This window comes from Rhinoderma darwinii, chromosome 11 (assembly GCF_050947455.1).
Source record: "Rhinoderma darwinii isolate aRhiDar2 chromosome 11, aRhiDar2.hap1, whole genome shotgun sequence".
NCBI lineage: Eukaryota > Metazoa > Chordata > Amphibia > Anura > Rhinodermatidae > Rhinoderma > Rhinoderma darwinii.
Window position 1 is genome coordinate 44,795,472 of NC_134697.1, and position 24,411 is coordinate 44,819,882.

Sequence of the window (24,411 nt, forward strand, 5' to 3'; positions counted from 1 at the left end):
GGCAGTTTTTTGGCTGTTTCATGTTGCATGATAAAACTGAACATGTTCCTGAAGATAATGGACGGTTGGTCACTACACATCCGTGGCAACAATTGGTGGCTGATAAAACATCCATTCACATGCATTGAATATGGATTTTACGTGGTTTTCAGCAATTTTTTGTCAAATCCTATATGTGTAAACGGGGCCTAAGGATAGGAATTTTAGTAGAATTCACTGGACGTGCTTTATTCATTAGAACACAGTCACTTTCAACAAAATACTGTACCACTGTAATTTACACTTTATAAAAGCACAAATGTTTGTTTAGGTCACTTCATGCCCTTGTTTTCATTGCTCTTTTAGAAAATTGGAAGCAGTAAGCTTTTAATTCTGCATGTAGTGAACCGTAACAGATTTTATGTACCGTGTTGCTGTGACCTGCAATGTTCCAGCAATGATGTGCTCCGCATGCTTGGCCTTTATGTTTAACAACTTTGCATTATTACTGAAGATGTTTTTATGGTAGCGTTGATATTCACATACAGTGCCAGCTGTCATTTTATCACAGTAAATTCAACCAAACAATCCAATATGCACAATGACATTGTTTATTATCCAATTCTGCCACTAAATGGAATAAAGACATAATAACCTGGAGAAGATCAGACATCAACTTGAAACTTTTAAAGTTTATAATTGCTCATGTAACATGATTTTTGGGACCGTTGGAAAGCAAATAGCAACTGCTTTTGTCTGGATGTATTAATAACTGTCGAAATTAAGAAAGTAAAAATGGAAGATCTCATTGGAAAACACAGTTTATTTTTGTACAGAGAAAATTGCTAAATATATGATGAGGCTAATAGTTAGATGATCAGTAAGATTTTGTTATGACCTGAGAAATTAGGCAAATTATAATAATGTCAACCAAATTATGGAACAGTAGTTCAACATAAATTACAGAAGATTTCTTCAGTCTGGCATATGATGTCTAGAAATTTTGCTAAACCAGCATCCAAAATAATCCAAAACTCCATGTGAATCTGAGATTGTCAAATATATATATATATTGTTTGGACGAGGACTTTAAAAAGGTAAAGCCTGGCCATTTACCATGGAAATATTTTTCTTGTTATAAGTGCTTCTTTTTTTTTTTTTGGAGGGGGGGGGGGGGAAAGAAAAGAGGCACCTGTTGGCAACATGTTGCCAAACAACTGTTAAATATTGCCAGCCCTTTCCATGTATGCATGCAAGTATTCATATTCCCTATAGAATAATCCTACTACCCTAATATAGAAGATACTAAGGAAAAAAAATATTCAAACAACATTTGGGGAGATTCTCTTTTTATCTGATGTTTAATATATTGTATTAATAGCCAGACTGGTCTTGAAAGAACGCATAATACGATTTTTGGGTCCTAGAACAATGATGGACTAGAACATGTAGTCTTAGCCTAAGTTTTATTTTCTCTATCAAAATGGCAGATCCCAAGAGAGGCAATAAGGGAACACAAGGAGATCCATTGCTGTTTTTGCTTGAGTAAACGGAAGGGAGAACCGATCTAACTAAAGCTGTATTTATACATGCAGTTTTCATGCTTTTTATGGCTTCGGGATTTGAACCAATGCCTAGAATGGATCCAAACTGAAGTAAAAGTATAGAGAAAAGACAAACTTCTAATGATTTTTAAAATCAGTATGAAATAATACCAATAGGAATAGTAAAATATGTTAGAAAACAGCAGAGTAATTGTGGTTTTGTTACATTAAAATGTCTGAAACAGTTTGCGTTTCATTTGTAATATCTTGGAAATGTTCTAATGTGAAGATTCTAAATTGTAAATCACTTAATCCATTGTCGCTTTCTCTTGGAAAGAACATTGGAAGAGAACATTAGATACATATTACAAGGATTTGTTAGGAGACTGCACTTGTAGCTGCATTTAGAGAAAAATTTAATTTTATCTGTGAAATACTTTGGGTAGAATGAAAAGAATAAAAGTGTAAAAGAAGTCAGCACTTGTCTCAAGCGGGAGCTGTATCATGAAATGTTGCAAATTATAACATGAAAACAGTCAATTAACAGATATTTTAAGAGTTACTGATTTATTTATTTTTGAAATGATAATTTGGTCACATTTTTGGTAAAAAAAAATTAGTTTTTTTAAATTAAAACAGTGATTTTTAACTGTGTGTATTTTGGCCATTTTTTTAAAGAAAAAATCTTCTGTAAGTCACAAAAAGGTGAAACCGTAAATTACTCATATTACAGGACAGGTCAAATAATATGGCACATTTATATTTTGAGTCTAATTAATAACTTGTGATAAAAATATGATTCTATTTTAGTTTCCATGCTTTTGGACATGCAGATTAATGTGGGAAAATGATAGAGATCGGTTATCAACACATGTTGTTGAGTGCTCTCTAGGGCCAACCGCTATATCGTGTCCTCATGATGATTTTTTTCAGTTCACATTGATTTACCTTTTGACGAATTTACTGTTTATAGTTAGACAGCATTATTTTTTTTATTTTTTTTGCTACATAGGAAAAATGTTACCATGAAGCTTTCTACCCGTTGTATTAATAATAATAATAATACAACTGTTTCCCTTAATATGATGGATTATTATAAAAATTTAGGGATGCATAAATAACAAGTAACCGAAAATTTAGATAACAGTTGAGTATTTGCATAAAGGTAACCTGTCAGCGGATCTGAGGTCTCAAACTGCTGATAGATCAATATCGGGGAGGGGCAGGGCATTTTAAACGTACCTTTTTTTTCTTGATCATGCAAATTGCATGACCGAGATCAAAGGTAAGTTTAAAATGCCCTTCCCCTCCCCTATATCACCATGTCAGCAGGTTTGAGGCCTATAAACTTTTACATATAAGAAACCATATGCACTGATTAGGTAGAAAAGTCCTTGCTAATCAAATGGATCTAAATGTTGATAGGTTTCCCCACATAAGCTATGTCTAGTTTACATTTGATGGACTACGCCTCCTAACTGACAGCAACAAGATATTTGGAAAATTATTTTTCAAAAAGTTCCTTGACAAACAGACAACTACTATTATACATTATGCACATGGTAGTGCCATGTAAAGGGAACTTTACAGAGGCACAGATTCCATACGGCTCCATACCAGGGGCGTAACTAAGAAAGACTGGGCCCCATAGCAAACTTTTGACTGGGGCCCCCCCCCCTCTGCTGGGTATCACACAACCCCCCCCCCCCTTGTAGATAGTGCCTCCCTATAGATTCCACCACACAGCGCCCCCCTATAGATAGCACCATACACGGCCCCCTGTAGATAACGCCATACAGACCCCCTCTGTAGATAACGCCATACAGCCCCCTCTGTAGATTACGCCATACAGACCCCCCCCCCCCCAAAAAAAAAACAGCCTATAGTTTGTCCTACAAAAGACATGCATCCCCTATCCACAGGATAGGGGATACATGTGTGATCGCTGGCAGCGATAAGGAGAACGGGGGACCCGAAATTCTCCATGACTAACCTCGGACTTCCGGCGTCTGCGCAGTTCAATAAAAATGAAAGGAGCGCTGGTCACGCATGCGCACAAGCACGACCGGTGCGCAAGTCATTTCCATGGAGCTGCAGACAGACTACGGAAGTCCGAGGTTTGTCATGGAGAACTTAGGGGGGACTTTCGGTCCCCCGTTCTCCTCATCGCTGGGCGTCCCAGCGATCCCACATGTATCCCCTATCCTGTGGTTAGGGGATGCATGTCTTTTGTAGGAACAACCCCTTCAGTGGCGTCGCGCTGTAGCAGCCATAGCGGCTGCTAGCGGAGCCTGCGGCCATGGGAGGGGCCGTGCCGGCGGGTGGCACTGGCCCCCTCATGCTGCAGGCCCCATAGAAGTCGCTACGGCTGCTATAGCGGTAGTTACGCCACTGCGCATAGGTTTGTACGGCGTAAAACTACAGCTCCCAGCATGGCCGAAACAATGATAAGGATATGCTGGGAGATGCGGTTTCACAAAAAAAAATCATACCACCATCATCTCGCTGCAGATCATACAGTGACTACAATACTGATTAGAGGCAGAATAAACATTTACATTAAGTGACTCACCGGTGACGTCTCAGATTCTAGTTCTTTTCTTCTCCCTCCGGTTCAGACATCTATGATGGATTTCTCCCGGCCATGACCCATTTCTGCAGTTTTCCGTTTAGATGTCTTCAGCTTCTCACTTTTAAAACATTTCTGCACCTGTAAACAAAGTTAAAATTCTCAACACATCTAAATATAACTGTCTCACACACACACACACACACACACACACACACACACACACACACCGTGCCCCCTGTAGATAGTGCCCCCTGTAGATAGTGACCTACATAGAAGCCCCTGTAGATAGTGCCCACATATGGACTCCAGAGCTGCAAGGCAATAGTGCAAACCACTGAGCCACCGTGCTGCCCTACATATAGCTTCCCCTATAGTTAGTGCTCCACGTATAGCCCACCTCTGTAGATATTGTCCCACATATAGCCCACCCCTGTAGACTGTGCACTACATATAGCCACCCTGTTGCTAGTGGTAACCCACCCCTGTATATAGTGTCCCACACATAGCCCACCCCTATTGAAAGTACCCTAAAAAATAGCTCCCCTATAGATAGTGCTCTACATATAGCCCACCCCTGTATAGTGTCTCACATATACTGCCACACATATAGACCCCCTGTAGATAGTGGCCCACATCCCCACATACAGACCTCCCCTGTAGCTAGTGCCCCACATATAGACCCCCCCTGTATATAGTGGCCCACATATAGACCCCCCTGTATATAGTGGCCCACACCCCCACATATAGACCCCCCTGTAGCCACTGCCCCACATATAGACCCCCCTATATATAATAGCCCACATAAAGATGACCCCCCCCACTATAGATAATGCCATTGACATTTTTATGAGGAAAAAATATATATAAAGTTGACATACTCACATTCTCCGGTTCCCACGCTGTTCACTGGCGATGCAGACATGCTCTCTTCTGAGCATGTCTGCAGGAGCTGAATGAGCGTCCTTCAATGACGCTGATTGGTGGGGCAGAATGACTTGCCCCGCCAATCAGCACCTTCCAAGCATGGAAGCGGCGCGATGATGTCATCGCGCCACTGGCCAATCAGTGTCGTTGTAAGGCACTGGATGGTCAGGCACGGAACATGCCCGGCCATTCAGTGCTAATACATGTATTTGGCTGCCGCTAGCACCGGGGCCCCCTCCGGTGCTAGCGACACCTACAGGCATGAGAGTGCCTGTGTAAGGCTCGGTGGCGCGGGCCCCACAGTAGCGGTGCTACCCCTGTAGCAGCCATAACAGCTGCTAGCGGCGCCACCGGGCATTTGGGAGGGCGTGTCGGCTGGCGGCACGGGCCCCCTCAAGCCCCGGGCCCCGTAGCAGCCGCTACTGCTGCTACCGCGGTAGTTACGCCACTGCTCCATACTATGAAGTTGTAGACACTTTATGTGCTGCATTATATGTCTATAGAAAAATAGCTCCATGGTTCTGATGGAACATGGACAGTTTTTATTTTTGTTGGATTCATATGGAATCCAACATAAAAAGGCTCCTCTGTTGGAATTCAAAGCATATAAATGTACAGTAGGGCTCCAAACAAGTATATGGTGCCCTTATACTATTCAGTAGAATTTGGAGGTTGTAGGGATGAGACCTTATAGCTGTTAGAGTTTTTTTGTTATCACTTACTGATGACTACCAACTCTATTAAATTTTTTTTGCTCTGAGTTCAGACTTTTACTTTTTGTCATCAAATCTGGGCTTTATTGCATCTTCTTGCAGCATTTCATGTCTAACCATGAATTAAAGTGTAGGAACTAAGCCAGATTAAAAAGGAAAAAATCCATAGAGAAGATGTTAAAGTCACCTCTGTTGTCTTAACTTGAAAATAACACATCAAACTGTCATGGTAAATGCATTTTTCTTTAAAGTGCCATATTTGTTGTGTCATCAGTAAAATAATAAATTGCTACACATTTAACGACTAGGACAACAACATGCAATCAGTGAAACCCTAAATTGTGTACTTAAATAAATGCTTTTCAAAACAACTCAAATTAAATGGTTGGAACACTTCTCGGAAGCATTTAAAAAAACCAAGAGAACTCTTCAATCAATAATACGTTGTATCCATTGTTTACGAAATGGGCAAAGCTGCTTGGTATGAAACAAAAGTATATTAAATGCCATTTATGTAACATACAGTATTTATTTGTACAAAAGTAAATTATTTCAAGTACAATGTGCAATGGTTTGTTCAAAGCTGCATCAATTCTCCTGGCTTAGCTCTTCAACCATGAGGCTGATGAATTGTTTTCACATGACATTTGAAATTATAGATGTACTTTGGTAAAGTATAGCAAGAGCCAGAAAATTACAATGTTTACAATGGTGCTTAGGAGGAAATATCACTTGAAAAAAAACTAAAAGAGTTAATCCCACCTGCATAAAAGTAGATTTGATTTCTTGTATACATGGATGGGCTAGAGTGGACAGTACTATAATTTGCCTTTGTATATAGTAGCAGAGGGGATTCATTGCATTTTAGCTCTGTATACCAGTTTCCTAAGGTGCAATTTGTGATGCTAGAAACAGATACAGTTCCTTGTATGGGTGGTTGTTCATGCCACCTTTTAACAATGGACTACTCCGTGTTATCCACTCCATAGAGGCAGGCCGCTTCAATTACATGTGGCCTGGAGTTTGGCACCAAACTGCACATCAAACATGCACCAATATCAGAAATGTTTGAATAAGGAGATTTTAGAGATTTGCTCCCTCAAGCATTTTACAAAATGTGTGACATTGTATAGGCTGCATACCTTTAATGAGTCTTGGGTTGGCAATTTATGGCAAAGTTAGCCAGTTCGTAAATATTAAGGAACATTGAATGTAAAATGTGTTCCTCAGTCTTGAGCCGCATTTAAGGTCCCGATGATGTGGTGGTTGTTTACCACTGGTTTAAAGTATTTATTTTCTATAGTCTGAAAGTTTTACAAGTAAAATATTTGGGATTCCGACAGTTTTCATAATGTGTAGATATCACCAGTGAGATATTTGCCTGTACAGATTTGGCAATCTTTAACTTGACTCTTAGCGCGTTAAATGGGTTATCCAGGTTTTTAAAACTGATGGTCTATCATTAGGATACGTCATCAATATTAGATCGGCCGGGGTCCAAATCTCGGCGCCCCGCTGATCAGCTGTTTGAAGGGGCAGTGTCGAAAAAGACAAAAAAAAGTCAAATTAGAAAACAAAAGGTGTGGGAAGGGAGGGATAAACATTGATATCCTGAAACTACAGCACTGCTCTTGCTAAACCTTTGCAATCCTAAACCTTTGTAGTCTAGAAACCAGGTGTCCCATGGCTCCAAGATAGTCTGGAAAGAATCTAAAGTATTATTAACTGCTTAATGACATGTCACGTACTAGTAAGTCACAGCCGTTAAGGGGAAGTATGGAGCGGGCTCACAGGCTGAGCTCGCTCCATACTCAGCGGGCGACGGCTGTGTCACTACAACGCGCGGAATCAAAGATCACTTTGATACTGCCCGTTTAACACCTTAAATGCCGTGGTCAATTGCGACCGCGCCATTTACATTTTTAGAAACAGGGCGGTGCCCCCTCAAACACACCATTGCGCCCCCCGTGACTGGATTGGCCGGTGACGGCAGTTGTCATGGCAGCCTGGGGGCCTAATGAAGCCCCCAGATCTGCCATCTTTGAACTCCTTTGAAGCCCTGGTTCTAACAGGGCTTCAAAGGAGACTGTCAAGATCACTATATACTGCAATACATTAGTATTGCAGTATATCATGCAAGTGATCGCTGGTTCAAGTCCCCTAGGGGGACTAATAAAAAATAAAAAAATACAGTGAAATAAAGTTTTTTTATAATGTTCCAAAAAAAAAAGATTAAAAAAACCTATTTTCCCATTTTTTTCCATAAAACAATGTTAAAAAAAAAAAATATATAACATAACTGGTATCACCGCGTCAGTAAAAGTCCAAGCTATCACAATAAAGCATTGTTTAACCCGTTGGGTGAACGTCGTAAAAAAAAAAAATATATATATATATATATATAACATGCAAATTGCTGTTTTTTAGTCATCTTAGCACTCCAAAAAAATGAATAAAAAGTCGCATATACCCCAAAATGGTATATCGGTGAAAACTACAGCTCGCCTTGCAAAATTTAAGCCCAAACACCGCTAAATTGATGGAAAAATAAAAAAGTTATGTCTGTCAGAATATGGCGACACAAAACATTTTTTTTTTTATCAAATAGTTGTAATTTTTTTTTAAAAAAAGTGGTAAAACATAAAAGAAAACATGTAAATTTGGTATCGCCGTAATCGTATCAACCTGTAGAATAAGGTGACTATGTCGTTTTTAGCGCCTGATGGATGCCGTAAAAACAAAACCCGAAAAAAATTCACGTAATCGCTGTTTTTTGCCGATTTCACCCCACAAATAATATTTTTTCAGCTTCCCAGTACAATATGCGGTACATTAAATGGTGCCTTGAAAAACGACAACTTGTCCCGTAGAAAAGAAGCCCTCGTATGGCTATGTCGAAAGGAGTTAAGGGAAGCAGGTGAATATTCTAGAGAGCGGATCTCCTTTAACCTAGCATAAACTTTAGAGGGAGGGGCAGTCTGCTTCCAAGATCTTACAATAAGAGATTTTGCAACTGTGTATATAAATGGAAACAGCCTGGCAGACTTTTTATCCATTGCGTAAATAATTAAAGGGATCCAGTGGGATACCATCTGACAAGACGGTGTCGACAATTCTCCTTACTTCTTACCAGTAGAGAACATTCAGTGGACAGTCCCAAAAGATATGGAAAAAAAAACAATATACGTTTGACACCGCCAATAATTAGGTGGAATAGAGAGGTTAAGGGGGGAGAGAAGGCAGGCATTTGATACCAATGCATCAAAAGTTTATATTGTGTTTCTTTAGTGGTGCATATGGAAGCTTTAGCCCCCTGGTTTCAGATAATTTGCCATAAGTCCAGAGATCTAGTTCTACATAAAGCCGCTTCCCATCTAGCCATATATCTGTGATGGACAGGTAAGTCACCCATTGGGGAGGAAAGGGTCTGGTAAAATTCAGAAATACGGTCTTTAGTAAAGATACCTGTGCAACACAGCTTCTCAAAGGGGGTAGGAAACAAGACTGTTCTAGAACCAAAGCTATGAGTCTGAGAGATGAAGAGATAGAGCTGAAGACTCTAACTAAGCGAAAGAAACCTACCGAAGAAAATACCCGTACAATAGGGGAAATTAAGCTTTCGGGTATAGAGGGATTATATAAAATAGAAGTCATAGGGGAGTATACAAACGCTAGAGAAAAAGACTTGTGCCCAAATGAGTCATTGGTGAGACAGAATACTGGTCTCTTTTTTATTATATTCATTGGCTAATTTGTTTCAGGTCCTCCTACATTACATTTTCGATACTCTGTGCTCATGTGCTCAGATATTACTTATGGGTCTATTCAGTGAATGATCAGTATTAAGAAACCTTATGAGACTGCTAATCAATGATTTGATTGATTTTGCCAGACAGATGTTTAAGATAAATAAACAATTATAGTTATGAGTTAATTCTAATAAATCAATCATAGAAGTGAACTTCATTTCCCATGTGTTTTATGTACATCAATAACAGACAAACTGGCAGCACTGCACTCTTACCAATTGGATGAAGCTAGAACATATCAACTCTTAAAGAAGATCTGTCGAGTGTTTCATTTTGATGACGGTTTAAAAGGCCTGAGTATGTTTTTCGTTAGATCACAGGCAGCATTGACAGAAAATGGAGCACATGTGTCCTGGGATATTACTCTGTTAAAGGGATTTCCAGGGCGGAAAAATAATAAAAACAATTTATATATATATATATATATACACACACACATTATATAAATACACACATATATATATTAGTCATACAATAGTAAAATGTAAAAAAAAGCTTTGCAATATCCTTACATCAGCTATACTCCTCCATTACCATCTTGCGTAAAAACACATCATCCATAGCAATGTCACCTTGGCAAATGGTGTCCGTGGTCACATAGTGTATTGTCCCTATTGGACAGCACCTCATTATGCAAATTATTTCACCGATGAAAATGGTTAAATCCCTCAATTCCGTAGCAACACGCATCCAAATATGCACGTAAAACATGCAGATTTTGCAGCTGATTCGCTGCAGCCAAATCTACGGCATAAAAATTACACCACGTGTTAATCCACCCGTTATGTAGCATGACTTTATCAATACATTCTCCACAAATTTATAGCAACAGCAATATTCAAAAATATTGGGATCACTATTAAGTATCATGTTAATGTTTTCGATTTTCAGCTTCTGTAGTCCAGTAAATATGTGTTACTCTCCAATTGCGTCTCATATAAGACCACCTTTTATTATTTGCACTGATTATTTGTTCTGTTAAACTGTAATTTTTGCGCCATTTATTTGACCTTCAATGATTTGCTTCCATCATTCTGTATGTTACTCAAATACTACTACCTATTCTTCTAACCTGTGTCTACCTTAAAGAAAGTTTCCAAATTTTTTTTTTTACTTTCTGCTAATCCCTTTTGATTTAAGTCTACTTTTATACAGAACTATGAAAGTTTTGTTCCAATTTATGATTGGATGACACCTTTATTAATTGTAGAAGCCCAGAAAAAATGTGTGCAACAAGGATCAGTAGTCTGCTTTGAAACCTCAAAGGTTCTTATTACTTTTGAAACCTTGGAGTTCTTGTCTGTTCCCTGTGGACTTGCCTGACTGCTTACAGCAAATTTCCAATTACATTGCATATTTTCTTAGGCACCGCATTTTGCACATGTCATGGTATATCACTGAAAGCTAAAAACTGTTCAAGTATGTCATGCCATTTTTAAAAGTCTTAATTCACTTGGAATAAAAAAGAAAATCAGAATAAATTCTATACAAATGCAGATTGATGTAACGGAACCTGGCACGATGGACATAAATAAATATAGTCGTCAGTGAGTCATTCATGCCTTAGAATAAAGGGAAACACAAATATATTTTTGAAGATATTTTCAGCTGAAGTTTTTATCATTAAAATTGTATTTTTCATTCTCATATTTCATTTGTAATCTCTATTAGTAAGCTAGGCTTGATAGTAAATTGTTGCATATCACTTTGTTGCATTTTATGACACATAATTTAAGTGACAAGTCTGAATAAGTGACAGGATATGACAAGGAATCATTTTGTTAGAAATTTTTCGGCCATCTGAATTGTGGAATAATCATCTTTTTATGAAATAATGATATCATGAACATTAAGGAGGAGAATTGCTGCTTATTTTATTCTATTATACATTAGCTCTTTTAAAATTCAGGTTTTGAAATTCATTATTAGCACTAAAAGGGTGCATAAAAACATTAAATCATCTCTTATGTAAAAATTGTGACTGCTGTAGTGAGTAGTGATGGGCCCCATCCAGAACAATTTTTTTCTTCAGCCGTCCTGTGCATATGAATATTCTAATAATTGACATGACTGGGTAAATTTCAGCAAAATCTGAAATGGTTTATAAAGGATATGTTTAATTAATATGGGAATACTTGTGATTCAGTGAGATAATACCTGCTCAGGAAGATAGTATCCATGATGGCCTGGGGAACAAGCATTTAGTACCTATTGATCACATATGATGGCATGTCTTTCCTAGACACGGAGTTGGATAGTCTCCATGATGATACAGTCAGAATGCATGCACTTCCTAGTGATTCAAATGTACATGCATCCATTCTTGGAAATTATTTTAATCATGTTAAAATGCCCCTTGTTTTGTATGACCCCATAGTGGTTTCTTGAACTTTCAATTGAAGTGTTAATTAAACATTTTTATACTAGAATATGTTTTGTAATTTCTGGGTAAACATAAGCCTTATTCAAACAAATGTGTTTTTCGTCAGTGTGCTGTTCATTTTAACAAGGGACAGCCCACTGACCCATGTAATTCAATAAGGCTGTTCACACATACATTTTTTTCATGGGTCATGTACCTGTTGCGAGAAAATCACAGCAGGTCCCATTCTGGTCTGTTTTTGCTGACCAGACTCACCCATGAAAGTCTATAGGTGCGCGTTTTTCACGGATCAGTTGATAAAGAAATGCAGAGAAAAAAGATAAGCGCTTGCAGAAGAGAAAAACGTCAGAGAAAAAAATGGATGACACACGGAAATCACTCTGACGCAACATAGACATTTATATGTCTTCTAAAGGCGGATGTTTTTTTGCGGATGCAAATTGGACACGTTTGTATGAATATGGTCTTTCTTGGAGAAACCTACACTATATTTTCCACCCAATCTAACTATAGAACATCGAAATTGTTCAAAGATAAATATTAACTTAATGTGGGAAAGTGAAAAATGTTAGTATTGATCTTTAAAGGTTAGCTTCAGCAGAAACTCAAATCTAAAATGGATTTTGAAAATAAGAACTGTGAACTCAATAGAACATTGCTTGAGTTAGCAGCAGAAATGACTGTATATTGCCTTGTTACCACAGTTATCTCCTAATTGGGACTTTTGATACTTAATAGGCAGTTTGCTCAACCTCATAACATGACTAAAATATGGAGGATATGTCATTTGTGAAGAGTCCTACCCAGCTCTTACGGTATTAATTATACACTCCAATAATAGAAAGACACAGAACAAAATGTTATACCAACACAAAGTCATCTTTATTAAAGGGATTGTCCGGGCATGGCCATCGATCAGCAACGATCAGCTATTCAAGCTGCCTACAGCGCCGGTAGTTATGCAGTGTTTGGTGCCGGAAGAAGATGGCTCTGTATACTGTAGTATAGCGGCCATGCTGGGTTACTGCAGCTTTGCTCCTATTCACTTCAATAGGAGCAGAGCTGCAGCACGGCTGCTATACAGTGGTCGGAGCCTTATGCTTCTGGCACCAACCACTGCATAAAATCCGGTGCTTTGTTAGGTTTTCAGTATGACAAACAAACCCATGCCTGGACTACCCCTTTAAAGTATCTCAAGTGCAAAACCAATCTTAAAGGTAGTCAGGTAATCACCCACGATAGCATAATATCCAATCTTTATAGCTGCCATATTAAAGTACATCAAGTAATGGTAAAATATATTAAATATGCATTCAGCCTCCTTATTTGCATATTTAATATGTATTACCATTACTTTAAGATGTCAGCCATACAGTTGGGATATTATACTATTGTGGGTGATTATCTGACTACTGTTAAGATTGTTTTTACACTTGGAATACTTTAATAATGATGAATTAGTGTTGGTGTGACATTTTGTCCTGTCTCTTTTTTTTATTTTTAGAGTGTGCATTTCCTATTTGACACAAGACAACCCGGATGTACAGTTAGGTCCAGAATTATTTGGACAGTGGCACAAGTTTTAGAATTTTAGCTGTTTACCAAAACATATTGAATATACAGTTATATAATCAATATGGGCTTAAAGTGCAGAATATCAGCTTTAATTTGAGGATATTCACATCCTAATTTGAGGAAGGGGTTAGGAATTACAGCTCTTTAATATGTAGCTGCCTCTTTTTCAAGAGACCAAAGATAATTGGACAAATATCTCAAAAGCTATTTAATGGGCTGCCTGGGCTATTCCTTCATTAATCCATGATGAATTAAGCAGGTAAGACGTCTAAAGTTGAATCCAGGTGTGGAATTTGCATTTGGTAGCTGTTGCTGTGAAACCACAACATGATGTCAAAGGAACTCTCAATGCAAGTGAAACAGACCTCCGTGAGGCTGAAAAAAAATGAAGAAATCCATAAGAGAGATAGCACAAATGTTAGAAGTGGCCAAATGAACAGTTTGGTACATTCTTGGAAGAAAAAGAGCGCACTGGTGATCTCGTGAAATCTAAAAGGCCCGGACAGCCACGGAAGACAACAGTGGTGGATGATTTCAGAATCCTTTCAATGGTGAAGAAAAACCCCTTTACAACATCTACCCAAGTGAAGAACACTCTCCTGGAAGTAGGTGTATCAGTATCTAAGTCAACCATAAAGAGAAGACTTCATGAGAGCAAATACAGAGGGTCCACCACAAGGTGCATACCATTAATCAGCCTCAAAAATAGAAAGGCTGGATTAGACTTTGCCAAACAACATGTAAAGAAGCCAGCCCAGTTCTGGAACAGCATTCTTTGGACAGATGAAACTAAGATCAATCTGTACCAGAATGATGGGAGGAAGAAAATCAGGAGAAGGCTTGGAATGGCTCATGATCCAAAGCACACCACATGCTCTGTAAAACATGGTGGAGGCAGTGTGATGGCATGGGCATGCATGACTGCCAAAGGCAGTGGGTCATTAGTATTTATTGATGATGTGACTGAAGCCGGAAGAATTCTGAAGTATTCAACCAAATGCAGCAAGGTTGATTGGACGTCGCTTCACAGTATATATGGACAATTACCCAAAACAAACTGCGAAAGCAACCCAGGAGTTTTTAAGGCAAATAAGTGCAATAGAAGTCTATCACCAGATCTCAACGCGATCGAGCATGCATTTCACTTGCTTAAGACAATACTTAAGGCAGAAAGACCCACAAACAAGCAACAACTGAAGACAGCTGCAGTAAAGGCCGGGCAAAGCATCACAAAGGAGGAAACCCAGCGTGTGGTGATGTCCATGGGTTCCAGACTTCAGGCAGTTATTGCCTGCAAAGGATTCTCTACAAAGTATTAGAAAAAAAACAACATTTTATTTCTAGTAATGTTAATTTGTCAAATTACTTTTGAGCCCTTGATATGAGGAGGCTGTGTAGAAAAATGGTTGCAATTCCTAAAATTTTCACAGGATATTTTTGTTCAACCCCTTGAATTAAACCTGAATGTCTACACTTCAATTGCATCTCAGTTGTTTCTTTTCAAATACAATGTGTTGGCATGATGAGCCCAAATTTATGAAGATTGTGTCACTGTTCAAATAATTCTGGACCTAACTGTATGTTCTAAGCCAACTTTGATAGGTTGACGTATTAATTATATGTTGGAAACCGGGCCTGACCAACAAAAACCTTGACATTCAAGTTGATGTCTTACCATAACATGTTCATTTCAATTCCAAATAATTTTTGATCCGGTGCCAAGATATAGAGATTCTTTCCAGTGCCGACTCTGGAGCAAGCAACATATAGTTGCCCATGGGAAAAACAGGGACTTTGAAGGTGCATTCCTGCCACTTTCAGGGATTGACCTTGAGCCTTGTTAATTGTCATTGCGAAGGCTAGGCGTACAGGGAACTGTTGCCGCTTGAACTCGAAAGGAACATAATTTGGAGCGAGGGGAATGTGAGGAATAATGACAACTCCCCCCTTGGCACATCCTGCTAGTATGGTGGCCTCGATGACGTGATCCATTTTAAACCAATGAAAAATCGGGCTTCAAACAAACTTTCGAAAATATATATAAGATGATGGCAACATATTCTGCAGTGCAGAGATATCCCTCCACCCCCTGGTCCTATTGGGCTCACGGTGTTATTTGTAATCTTACTATTAATGGCTGAAAGATTTTTGGAAACTGAACTGTGGCAAATTTCTAGAGATGAATGCTCCCTGTTTAAATAGGGCACTTGATAATTACACCAGTGAAGCATCTATTTATTTGGAATTTCTACAAAGCATAATTTTTATTTTTAAACTTGTTATAATTTCCAGTTAGCCTTGCAGAATCCCCATATATAGATATGAATCCATTACATGGCATATACGTTATAAAAAAAGAAAAACAATTGCTTCTGCCGTCTTTAGTTTATACAGTAACAGGTTGGCACAGTTAAGACCATTCTCATTCTAATGATTTTTGACAAGGGAAGAGGTTCATTAAATGTCAATAAACTTGTACATTAGTTTGTTTAGAACATTTTTGATGCAGCAGGCTAAACCTCATATTATAATTCTGAATCCACCTTGCCAGATCGCAGCCTTTTCTGACATTTTTTAGTCATCTGATGAATGGAAAATTCTGTCAGAATAATTCAGCACGGCCACCCAGGGCTCGTGTAGGGTTAGGCACTGGAATAAACTTTTCAGGGTGATATTTTGGTACAAGGGCATATTATGGGAAGAGTCCCTATAGCTCCCAGCCTACATGGAATATGAATGAAATCATCTGATTTTTAAAACCAATGATTTAAATTAGTGGTGATGTCATCCGGGGCACAAGTGACATTTAAATCTCATGTCTACAATGATGTGTGACAAGTGATATAATGATCGATCACAATATGTATACCAATTAAGTTGCATTTTTCTTGCTCTAGTCTAGCATTGAATTTCAAATGATGATATGAGATTTGCTCTGCTGCATCAAGAAATCCATGAAATGATTCTTATTCTTTTCGGGCTATATACTAATTTTAGGCCCGGATCATACAAGCAGTTTTGATGCAGTATTTGCGTCAGTTGTTTTAGTCAAACGCAGGCATTGACTTAAAAGAAAGGAGATACATTAGTCTTCTTTTATTCTTTTACTTCCTTTTGGATCCACTTCTGGCTTTGGCAAAAAAAACAAATCCAAAAACTGCATCAAAATTGGCCTAAAGATTTTTTAATAATAAAAGTTACGTTTTATCTGTATTTTTTCTGTAAATTTCTCTTGACATATACAGTAGCTATGGAATATCATATTTATTTATTTTTTTTGATCTGCCTTGTATATGTGTTGTATATTATTATTTATTACTCTACCATACACTGAGAAATTTTTTAAACATATGTTAATTTTACAATTTTGCCTTGATGGATAGTTTGATGCTGTCCACAGAATCACTAAGCCTTGAACCTGAACAACGTAACCTATTGTTTATAAGTGGAATATTAACATTTTATGGAGAACTAAAAAAAAAATTGCTTTGAAGAGCATTTGTTTTGTTCCCCTGAAGTAGCCAGCAGGATATAACATGAAAAAAGATTGATCTCAGCTTGCGGCAATTTGTGAACAAAAATGATTTCAACCTGCAGCAACTTTCATTTACCATACTGACATTAAACTTCTGTCAGACACACAGATGGGTTTCATTGCATGTAATCCCCTCTCAAAAACCCTCAGAGGTGAAAGCACATACGAATGAATGTATCCTTACCTTTCTTAACATTCACTTTATGTCCATGAGAGCCACAACGAGACCTTATAACAAAAGCTGCTATTGGACACAGATAAAAAGAAGAAGCACTTGAGATGCTTTTAAAGCTATACAAGATTCCCATTAAAGGAAAACATCAGAAATTATCGCAGAAAGAACCCTGTGAGAATTGATAGGAAAGGAACATATTTTCAGTAAAGTGTCAGTTAGTTCATACAATTCTAATTGATAGACAGCAGGCGCCAACTAAAAAACAAAAACAAACATTTTGAAATTGCCTAATTTCTAAATATTATTAACCGAAAGATTCATAAGCCTGCAACCATTCTCGTTTGTCATTTCTAGCTTTTTAAAAGCAAAAGTTTGGGAAGTTGGTGTACAATTATGCTAAAGAGGTTTAGGTGATAAATGTCTGATCGCTGGCAGGGTTCTACCCCCACCGATCACTAGAACGGGTGTCCCGAGCCCACCATTCCACCTCCCTTCACCATCACAGTGGGGAGAACAGTGGCCAAGCATGCGCAATGCCGCTCCATTCAGTGTCTATGGGACTAATGGAGATCGCCGAGTACAGCTCTCGGCTGTTTGTATTCGCCCCATAGACATGATGGACCACCGCTCCATTCAAGCTCCTCCTTACTGCGGTTGTGCAGTTATGAGGAATGGGGAGGCTCGAGACCAGTGATTGGTGGGGCCCCCAGTGATCAGACATTTATCACCTATTCTGTGGATAGGTGCCAAATGTCAATTGTGTAAAAACCCCTAAAGAAAATAAAAAATCAGACATCTAGTTATGTTAAATTTATTTGAGAAAAGAGCAATTCACTGTACTCACCTTTCAGGTTAATAGTCCATCTTTTACGTAGCTCAACAGCGCAGGTGCAAGGTAAGGGACACAGCCACATAGCAAACGGCCGATTGTATAGCAAGACATCCAGTTATATTTCATAGTATGAAATATCAGAGCTGCTGACCAGCCTATTTTAGGCCTTAATGACCAAGCTATTTTTTACGTTTTATTTTTGCCTCGACATAGTTGTATAAGGTCTTGTTTTTTGCGGGACAAGTTATATTTTTTAATAGCACCATTTTGGGGTACATATAATTTATTGATAAACTTTAATTAACTTTTTTTGGGGGATAGAAAAAAAACACAGCAATTTCGCCACATTTACGCGGTTTTCCGTCTGGTATAAATAACCCAATAACTTTATTCAGAGGGTTGTTACGATTGCATCGATACCAAATTTGTATCGATTTTGTATGTTTTACTACTGTTACACAGTAAAAGCACTTTTTTTTCAAAATTATTTGGTTTTGTGTTTCCATATTTGAAGAGCCATAACTTTTTTATTCCGCTGATGCAGGTGCATGATGGATTTTTTTTTTTGTGGGACAACTTGTAGTATTTATTGGCTCCATTTTGGAGTACATGCGACTTTTTGATCACTTTTTATCACATTTTTTTAAGGCAGGATTCACAGAAAACAGCAATTCTTGCATTGGTTTTAATTTTTTATTTTTTACGGCGTTCGCCAAACGGGTTAAATAATGTAATAACTTCATAGTTGGGGTCGCTACAAATGCGGCAATACCAAATATGTATAACTTTGAAACTTTTTTTTAATAATAACAAAGCATTTTGTAAGGGGAAAAAGTGGGTTTTTCCAACTTTTTCCCCCACTTATTTATTTATTAACTCTATAATACTATTTTACTAGTCCCACTAGGGGACTTCACTATGTGATCACCCGATCGCTTTTATAATACACTGCAATACTTCTGTATTGCAGTGTATTACTGCCTGTAATGGCTTGTTTGAACGCCAGTCTTAATAAATTGCACCCACTGTGTGTATTTTAAAAAAAGTGATGGAAATCTTTTAAAAATAAGTGCGAGTTTAAAAACCCTTCCACTTGTTTGATGTGTTTGTATGGCCTGAAGACCTTGTTTTTTTTTATTGTTCTTGCACCAGAAAACTGGTGTAAATACATTGATGAATCTCCTCCATTGTACTTAGCCAATGGTTTACCCATGCTCTTCATAATGATAACAGGAATCACATTCACCAGTTTTTATACATGAACCTGTATAATATCCACTCTTAATTCAGTCATACATACATTTGCTCATTCCTTCATTCTTATTCAAGCATTTTAACATGGGCATTTCACTTTGTACTCGTTCTAGCTTATTGTGCTTTGTCTAATGTTTCATCTACCAGGTTCTACTTGGGTTTAAATATGAAGAAGGCATCTAACAGTTTGACATGGACATATACTTTTCTTTGTATCTAAACCTTCAACAAACTTCTGATATGTCATAGTGACATGCCCGAAGTTTTGATCAGTGGGGGTCTCAGTGCTAAAACGAAGCAGCAGAAGTGCTCGAGTGAACGTTGAGCTGCTTCGTTTCTGATCGGCTGTTTTCGGAAAGCTAATGTAGTGATGTACGGCCCCATAGACTTTCTATTGAGTCCGCACACCACTACATCACCTGAGTGCTTCTGCTGCTTCGTTCTAACAATCGGTGGGGGTCTTAGTGCTCGGACCCCCACTGATCAAAACCTCTGACATGTCACTATGACGTCAGAAGTTTGTTGAATGTTTAATTAGCCTTTAAGGGAACAAGTGGTTATTGATGATGACCTTTCTTCCCTATGCAACAAAATGGTGAATGGGCAAGAAATCAAAAAACGTCTTGAGACATAGAATTTCATATAATATTGTAGGGTGAATGAACAACATACCCACTTTATCCAGATAAGATTCTTCCTTTTAAAGTCAAGTGTTTTCTGACATTACTGGTCTCCAGGAGAACTATTCATGTCCTATTTGATGTATTTCCCCATATCCAAAACTACTATACGAAGATTTTATAATGTCTGTCAAATGCTTTTATTTAGTGTTTTGAAAGATAGATTTTATGACAAATTTTAAGGCTATTTTTCTCTGTAAAAGCTCTAAAGCAATGATGTGAAAACAAATAATGTACACTTTACTAAAAAAATTGTAAAGAATGTGCCCATCTCAGTGAATCCATTTTAGTCTGTATGAAATATGTACTGTAAGCACTAAAACTAACATATATTTTCTTGTAGACATCAACTGCTACTGTTAATGTGCTGGTGACGGATGTGAATGACAATGACCCGGTCTTTGATCTTTACTTGCCTAGAAATCTCTCAGTTCAAGAAGAAGAAGTGAATGCTTTTGTGGGTCAAGTCAGGGTGAGTGCACCATTATTTAATTATCGTGCTGCAGAAAATAGATGTTTAGGCTTTCTTATTATTATTCATGTGCCTTTAACCTACCTACCTACATTTCCATTTTACACATAAAAAATACTGACAATTTAATGGACTCATGCTCTCCCTTATCAGTTTTCCCCCAGTATAATAAGTAAAAACCATGAAAGTAGAAATTGCTCATAGGAAGGTTGATAAAGAAGCTGATAAGATAGCAGTCATGAAATATACAGTTCACAGCAACCCTCACATGGGATCATTTAATTTATAAAAAGGGAAAAAAAACAAAACAAAAAAAAACATATATGAAACCCATATATCTATCCCAGACAGAAGGTTATAACACTTAAGGCTTCGTTCACACCTGTGTCAGTGTGTTCCATTGTTCTGCTCCATCAGAGGAGCAGAACAAAGAAATAGCGGAAGCAATGGTTCCTTTGCACAATGGACACCGCTGGTGGGCGACGGAATCCATTGATTTTGATAGCTTCTGTCGGCTTTCCGTCAGGTTGTCCGTGATTCTACTGGAGACCGTAACGCATGCTGTGTTATTGTCTTCGGTAATCTCTGGTTTCTTCCAAAAACAGTGTCACACAGGTCCAAATTTTGAGTGTGGTATTGCAGCTCAGTACCATTGACTTAAATGGAGCAGAACTGCAGTACCAGACACAACCAATAGACAGGTCTGGCACTATTCTTGGTAGAAAGCAGACATATTTTTTAAATTCTTTACAACCCATTTAACCTCTAAAGGACACGGCCAACTTTGTTTTTTCTTTTTTTGTTTTCTCCTCCCTGCCTTCCAAGAGCCATAATTTTTAAGTTGACCTAGCCGTATGAGGGCTTGTTTTTTGCGGGACAAGTTGTGGTTTTTCGTGGCACCTTTTATTGTACAGCATAATGTACTGAGAAATGGAAAAAAAAAATTGTGAGTTGAAATGGGCAAAAAACAGAGATTACGCAGTTTTTTGGGGGGCTTTGTTTTTACAGCGTCCATCAGCCAGTAATAACATATTTACCTTATTCTATGGGTTCATATGATTATGGCGATACCAAATGTATGTTTTTTTTATGTTTTACCACTATTTTTTTTTAAAAAAAAACAAAAATTGTTTTGTGTCGGCATATTCTGTTTTTATTGATACTATTTTGTGGTACATGTGATTTTGTGATCACATTCTATTCCATTTTTGTTGAGCGCTAAGGTGACTAAAAAACTGAAATTTGGGTGTTTTATATATATATATATTTTAAATTTCTTTAGGGAAAAAATGGGAAAAGTTGTTGTTTTTTTTAAACTTTTAATATGTATGTATATATATGTATATATATAATTTATTTCTTTATTTATTTTTGGAACATTAACTCCTTCGGGACTGAGCCATTTTTTGCTTTCTTATTTTAGTTTTTCACTCCACACCTTCCAAGAGCCACAACCTTTTTATTTTTCCATCAATAGGGTGGTGGGAGGGCTTATTTTTTGCAGGAGAAGTTGTAGTTTCTATTGAAACCATTTAAAGTGCCATATAATGTACAGGAAAACTGAAAAAAAAATCCTTTGCCGGCTGAAATTGGAGAAAACGGCAGTTCCTCCATTGTTTTTTGGGTTTTGTTTTAACTGCTTTGACCGTGTGGTAAAAATGACAACTAAACTTTATTCTGTGGCTCAATACATTTGCGGTGATACCAAATTTCTAAATGTTTTTTTTATATTTTACTACTTTTAAAAAAATTGTTTCACCACATGCTGAGAGCCGTAACTTGTTTAAATTATTTCTGTGAATTGAGCGGTGTGAGTTTATTTTTTGCAGGACGAGCTGTAGTTTTTGTTGGCACCATTTTTTTTATATATACAACTTTTTGATAACTTTTCATTAAACATTTTTTGCACCGTGAAGTTCACCAAAAAACAGTGAATTTGTCGGTTTAATTTTTTTTTTTTACAGCATTCAACGTGCGAGTTAAATAATGGTATATTGTAAAGGTTCGGACTTTAACAGACGCAGTAATACCAATTTTGTTTATTTTTTACATTGCTTTAGAGGCAAAATGGTAAAAGGGTTCTTTGTGAACTTTTACTATATATATATGCACTACCGTTCAAAAGTTTGGGGTCACCCAGACAATTTTGTGTTTTCCATGAAAACTCACACTTATATTTAGCAAATGAGTTGCAAAATGACTAGAAAATATAGTCAAGACATTGATAAGGTTAGGAATAAGGATTTTTATTTCAAATAATAATTTTCTCCTTCAAACTTTGCTTTCGTCAAAGAATGCTCCATTTGCAGCAATTACAGCATTGCAGACCTATGGCATTCTAGCTGTTAATTTGCTGAGGTAATCGGGAGAAATTTCACCCAATGCTTCCAGAAGCCCCTCCCACAAATTGGATTGGCTTGATGGGCACTTCTTGCGTACCATACAGTCAAGCTGCTCCCACAACAGCTCTATGGGGTTGAGATCTGGTGACTGCGCTGGCCACTCCATTACAGATAGAATACCAGCTGCCTGCTTCTTCCCTAAATAGTTCTTGCATAATTTGGAGGTGTGCTTTGGGTCATTGTCCTGTTGTAGGATGAAATTGGCTCCAATCAAGCGCTGTCCACAGGGTATGGCATGGCGTTGCAAAATGGAGTGATAGCCTTGCTTATTCAAAATCACTTTTACCTTGTACAAATCTCCCACTTTACCAGCACTAAAGCAACCCCAGACCATCACATTACCTCCACCATGCTTGACAGATGGTGTCAGGCACTCTTCCTGCATCTCTTCAGTTGTTCTGCTGTGTGATCCAATCACCTCAAACTTCGATTTGTCTGTCCATAACACTTTTTTTCCAATCTTCCTCTGTCCAATGTCTGTGTGCTTTTGCCCATATTAATCTTTTCCTTTTATTAGCCAGTCTCAGATATGGCTTTTTCTTTGCCACTCTGCCCTGAAGGCCAGCATCCCGGAGTCGCCTCTTCACTGTAGACGTTGACACTGGCGTTTTGCGGGTACTATTTAACGAAGCTGCCAGTTGGGGACCTGTGAGGCGTCTATTTCTCAAACTAGAGACTCTAATGTACTTGTCTTATTGCTCAGTTGTGCAGCGGGGCCTCTCACTTCTCTTTCTACTCTGGTTAGAGCCTGTTTGTGCTGTCCTCCGAAGGGAGTAGTACACACTGTTGTAGGAAATCTTCAGTTTCTTGGCAATATCTCGCATGGAATAGCCTTCATTTCTAAGAACAAGAATAGACTGTCGAGTTTCACATGACAGCTCTCTTTTTCTAGCCATTTTGAGAGTTTAATCGAACCCACAAATGTAATGCTCCAGATTCTCAACTAGCTCAAAGGAAGGTCAGTTTTATAGCTCCTCTAAACAGCAAAACTGTTTACAGCAGTGCTAACATAATTGCACAAGGGTTTTCAAGTGTTTTCTAATCATCCATTAGCCTTCTAACACAGTTAGCAAACACAATGTACCATTAGAACACTGGAGTGATGGTTGCTGGAAATGGGCCTCTATACACCTATGTAGATATTGCATTAAAAACCAGACGTTTGCAGCTAGAATAGTCATTTAGCACATTAACAATGTATAGAGTGTATTTCTGATTAATTCAATGTTCTCTTCATTGAAAAAAACTGTGCTTTTCTTGCAAAAATAGGGAAATTTCTAAGTGACCCTAAACTTTTGAACGGTAGTGTATGTATATATATATATATATATATATAATGGGTACTGGTACTAGAGTTCTGGCGTTACATTAGAAAAGACTCTAACATAAAGAGAAGTTGTTCTCCAATGGTGATTTTATCTTGGGAATGGCACTAGTAGTTGTGTTGGCAACTTGACATAAACCATCATGGAAGAAAATACTTAAATATAAAGGAAATGACTCTGGTTCTGTGGCAGTGGAGATTAGAATTCCTGCATCAGACATAGACTTCCATGAATATT

At 37.9% G+C, this 24,411-nt stretch overlaps 1 protein-coding gene across 1 annotated transcript in view; it reads left to right on the top strand.

The window, feature by feature from the left end:
- PCDH15 (protocadherin related 15) overlaps window positions 1-24,411 on the top strand; it is a 1,038,602-nt gene that overhangs the window by 625,187 nt on the left and 389,004 nt on the right. Inside the window, exon 18 of the mRNA XM_075841191.1 lies at window positions 20,319-20,447. Coding sequence (XP_075697306.1) covers window positions 20,319-20,447 — 129 coding nt within the window. The remainder of the gene's footprint in view (window positions 1-20,318; window positions 20,448-24,411) is intronic.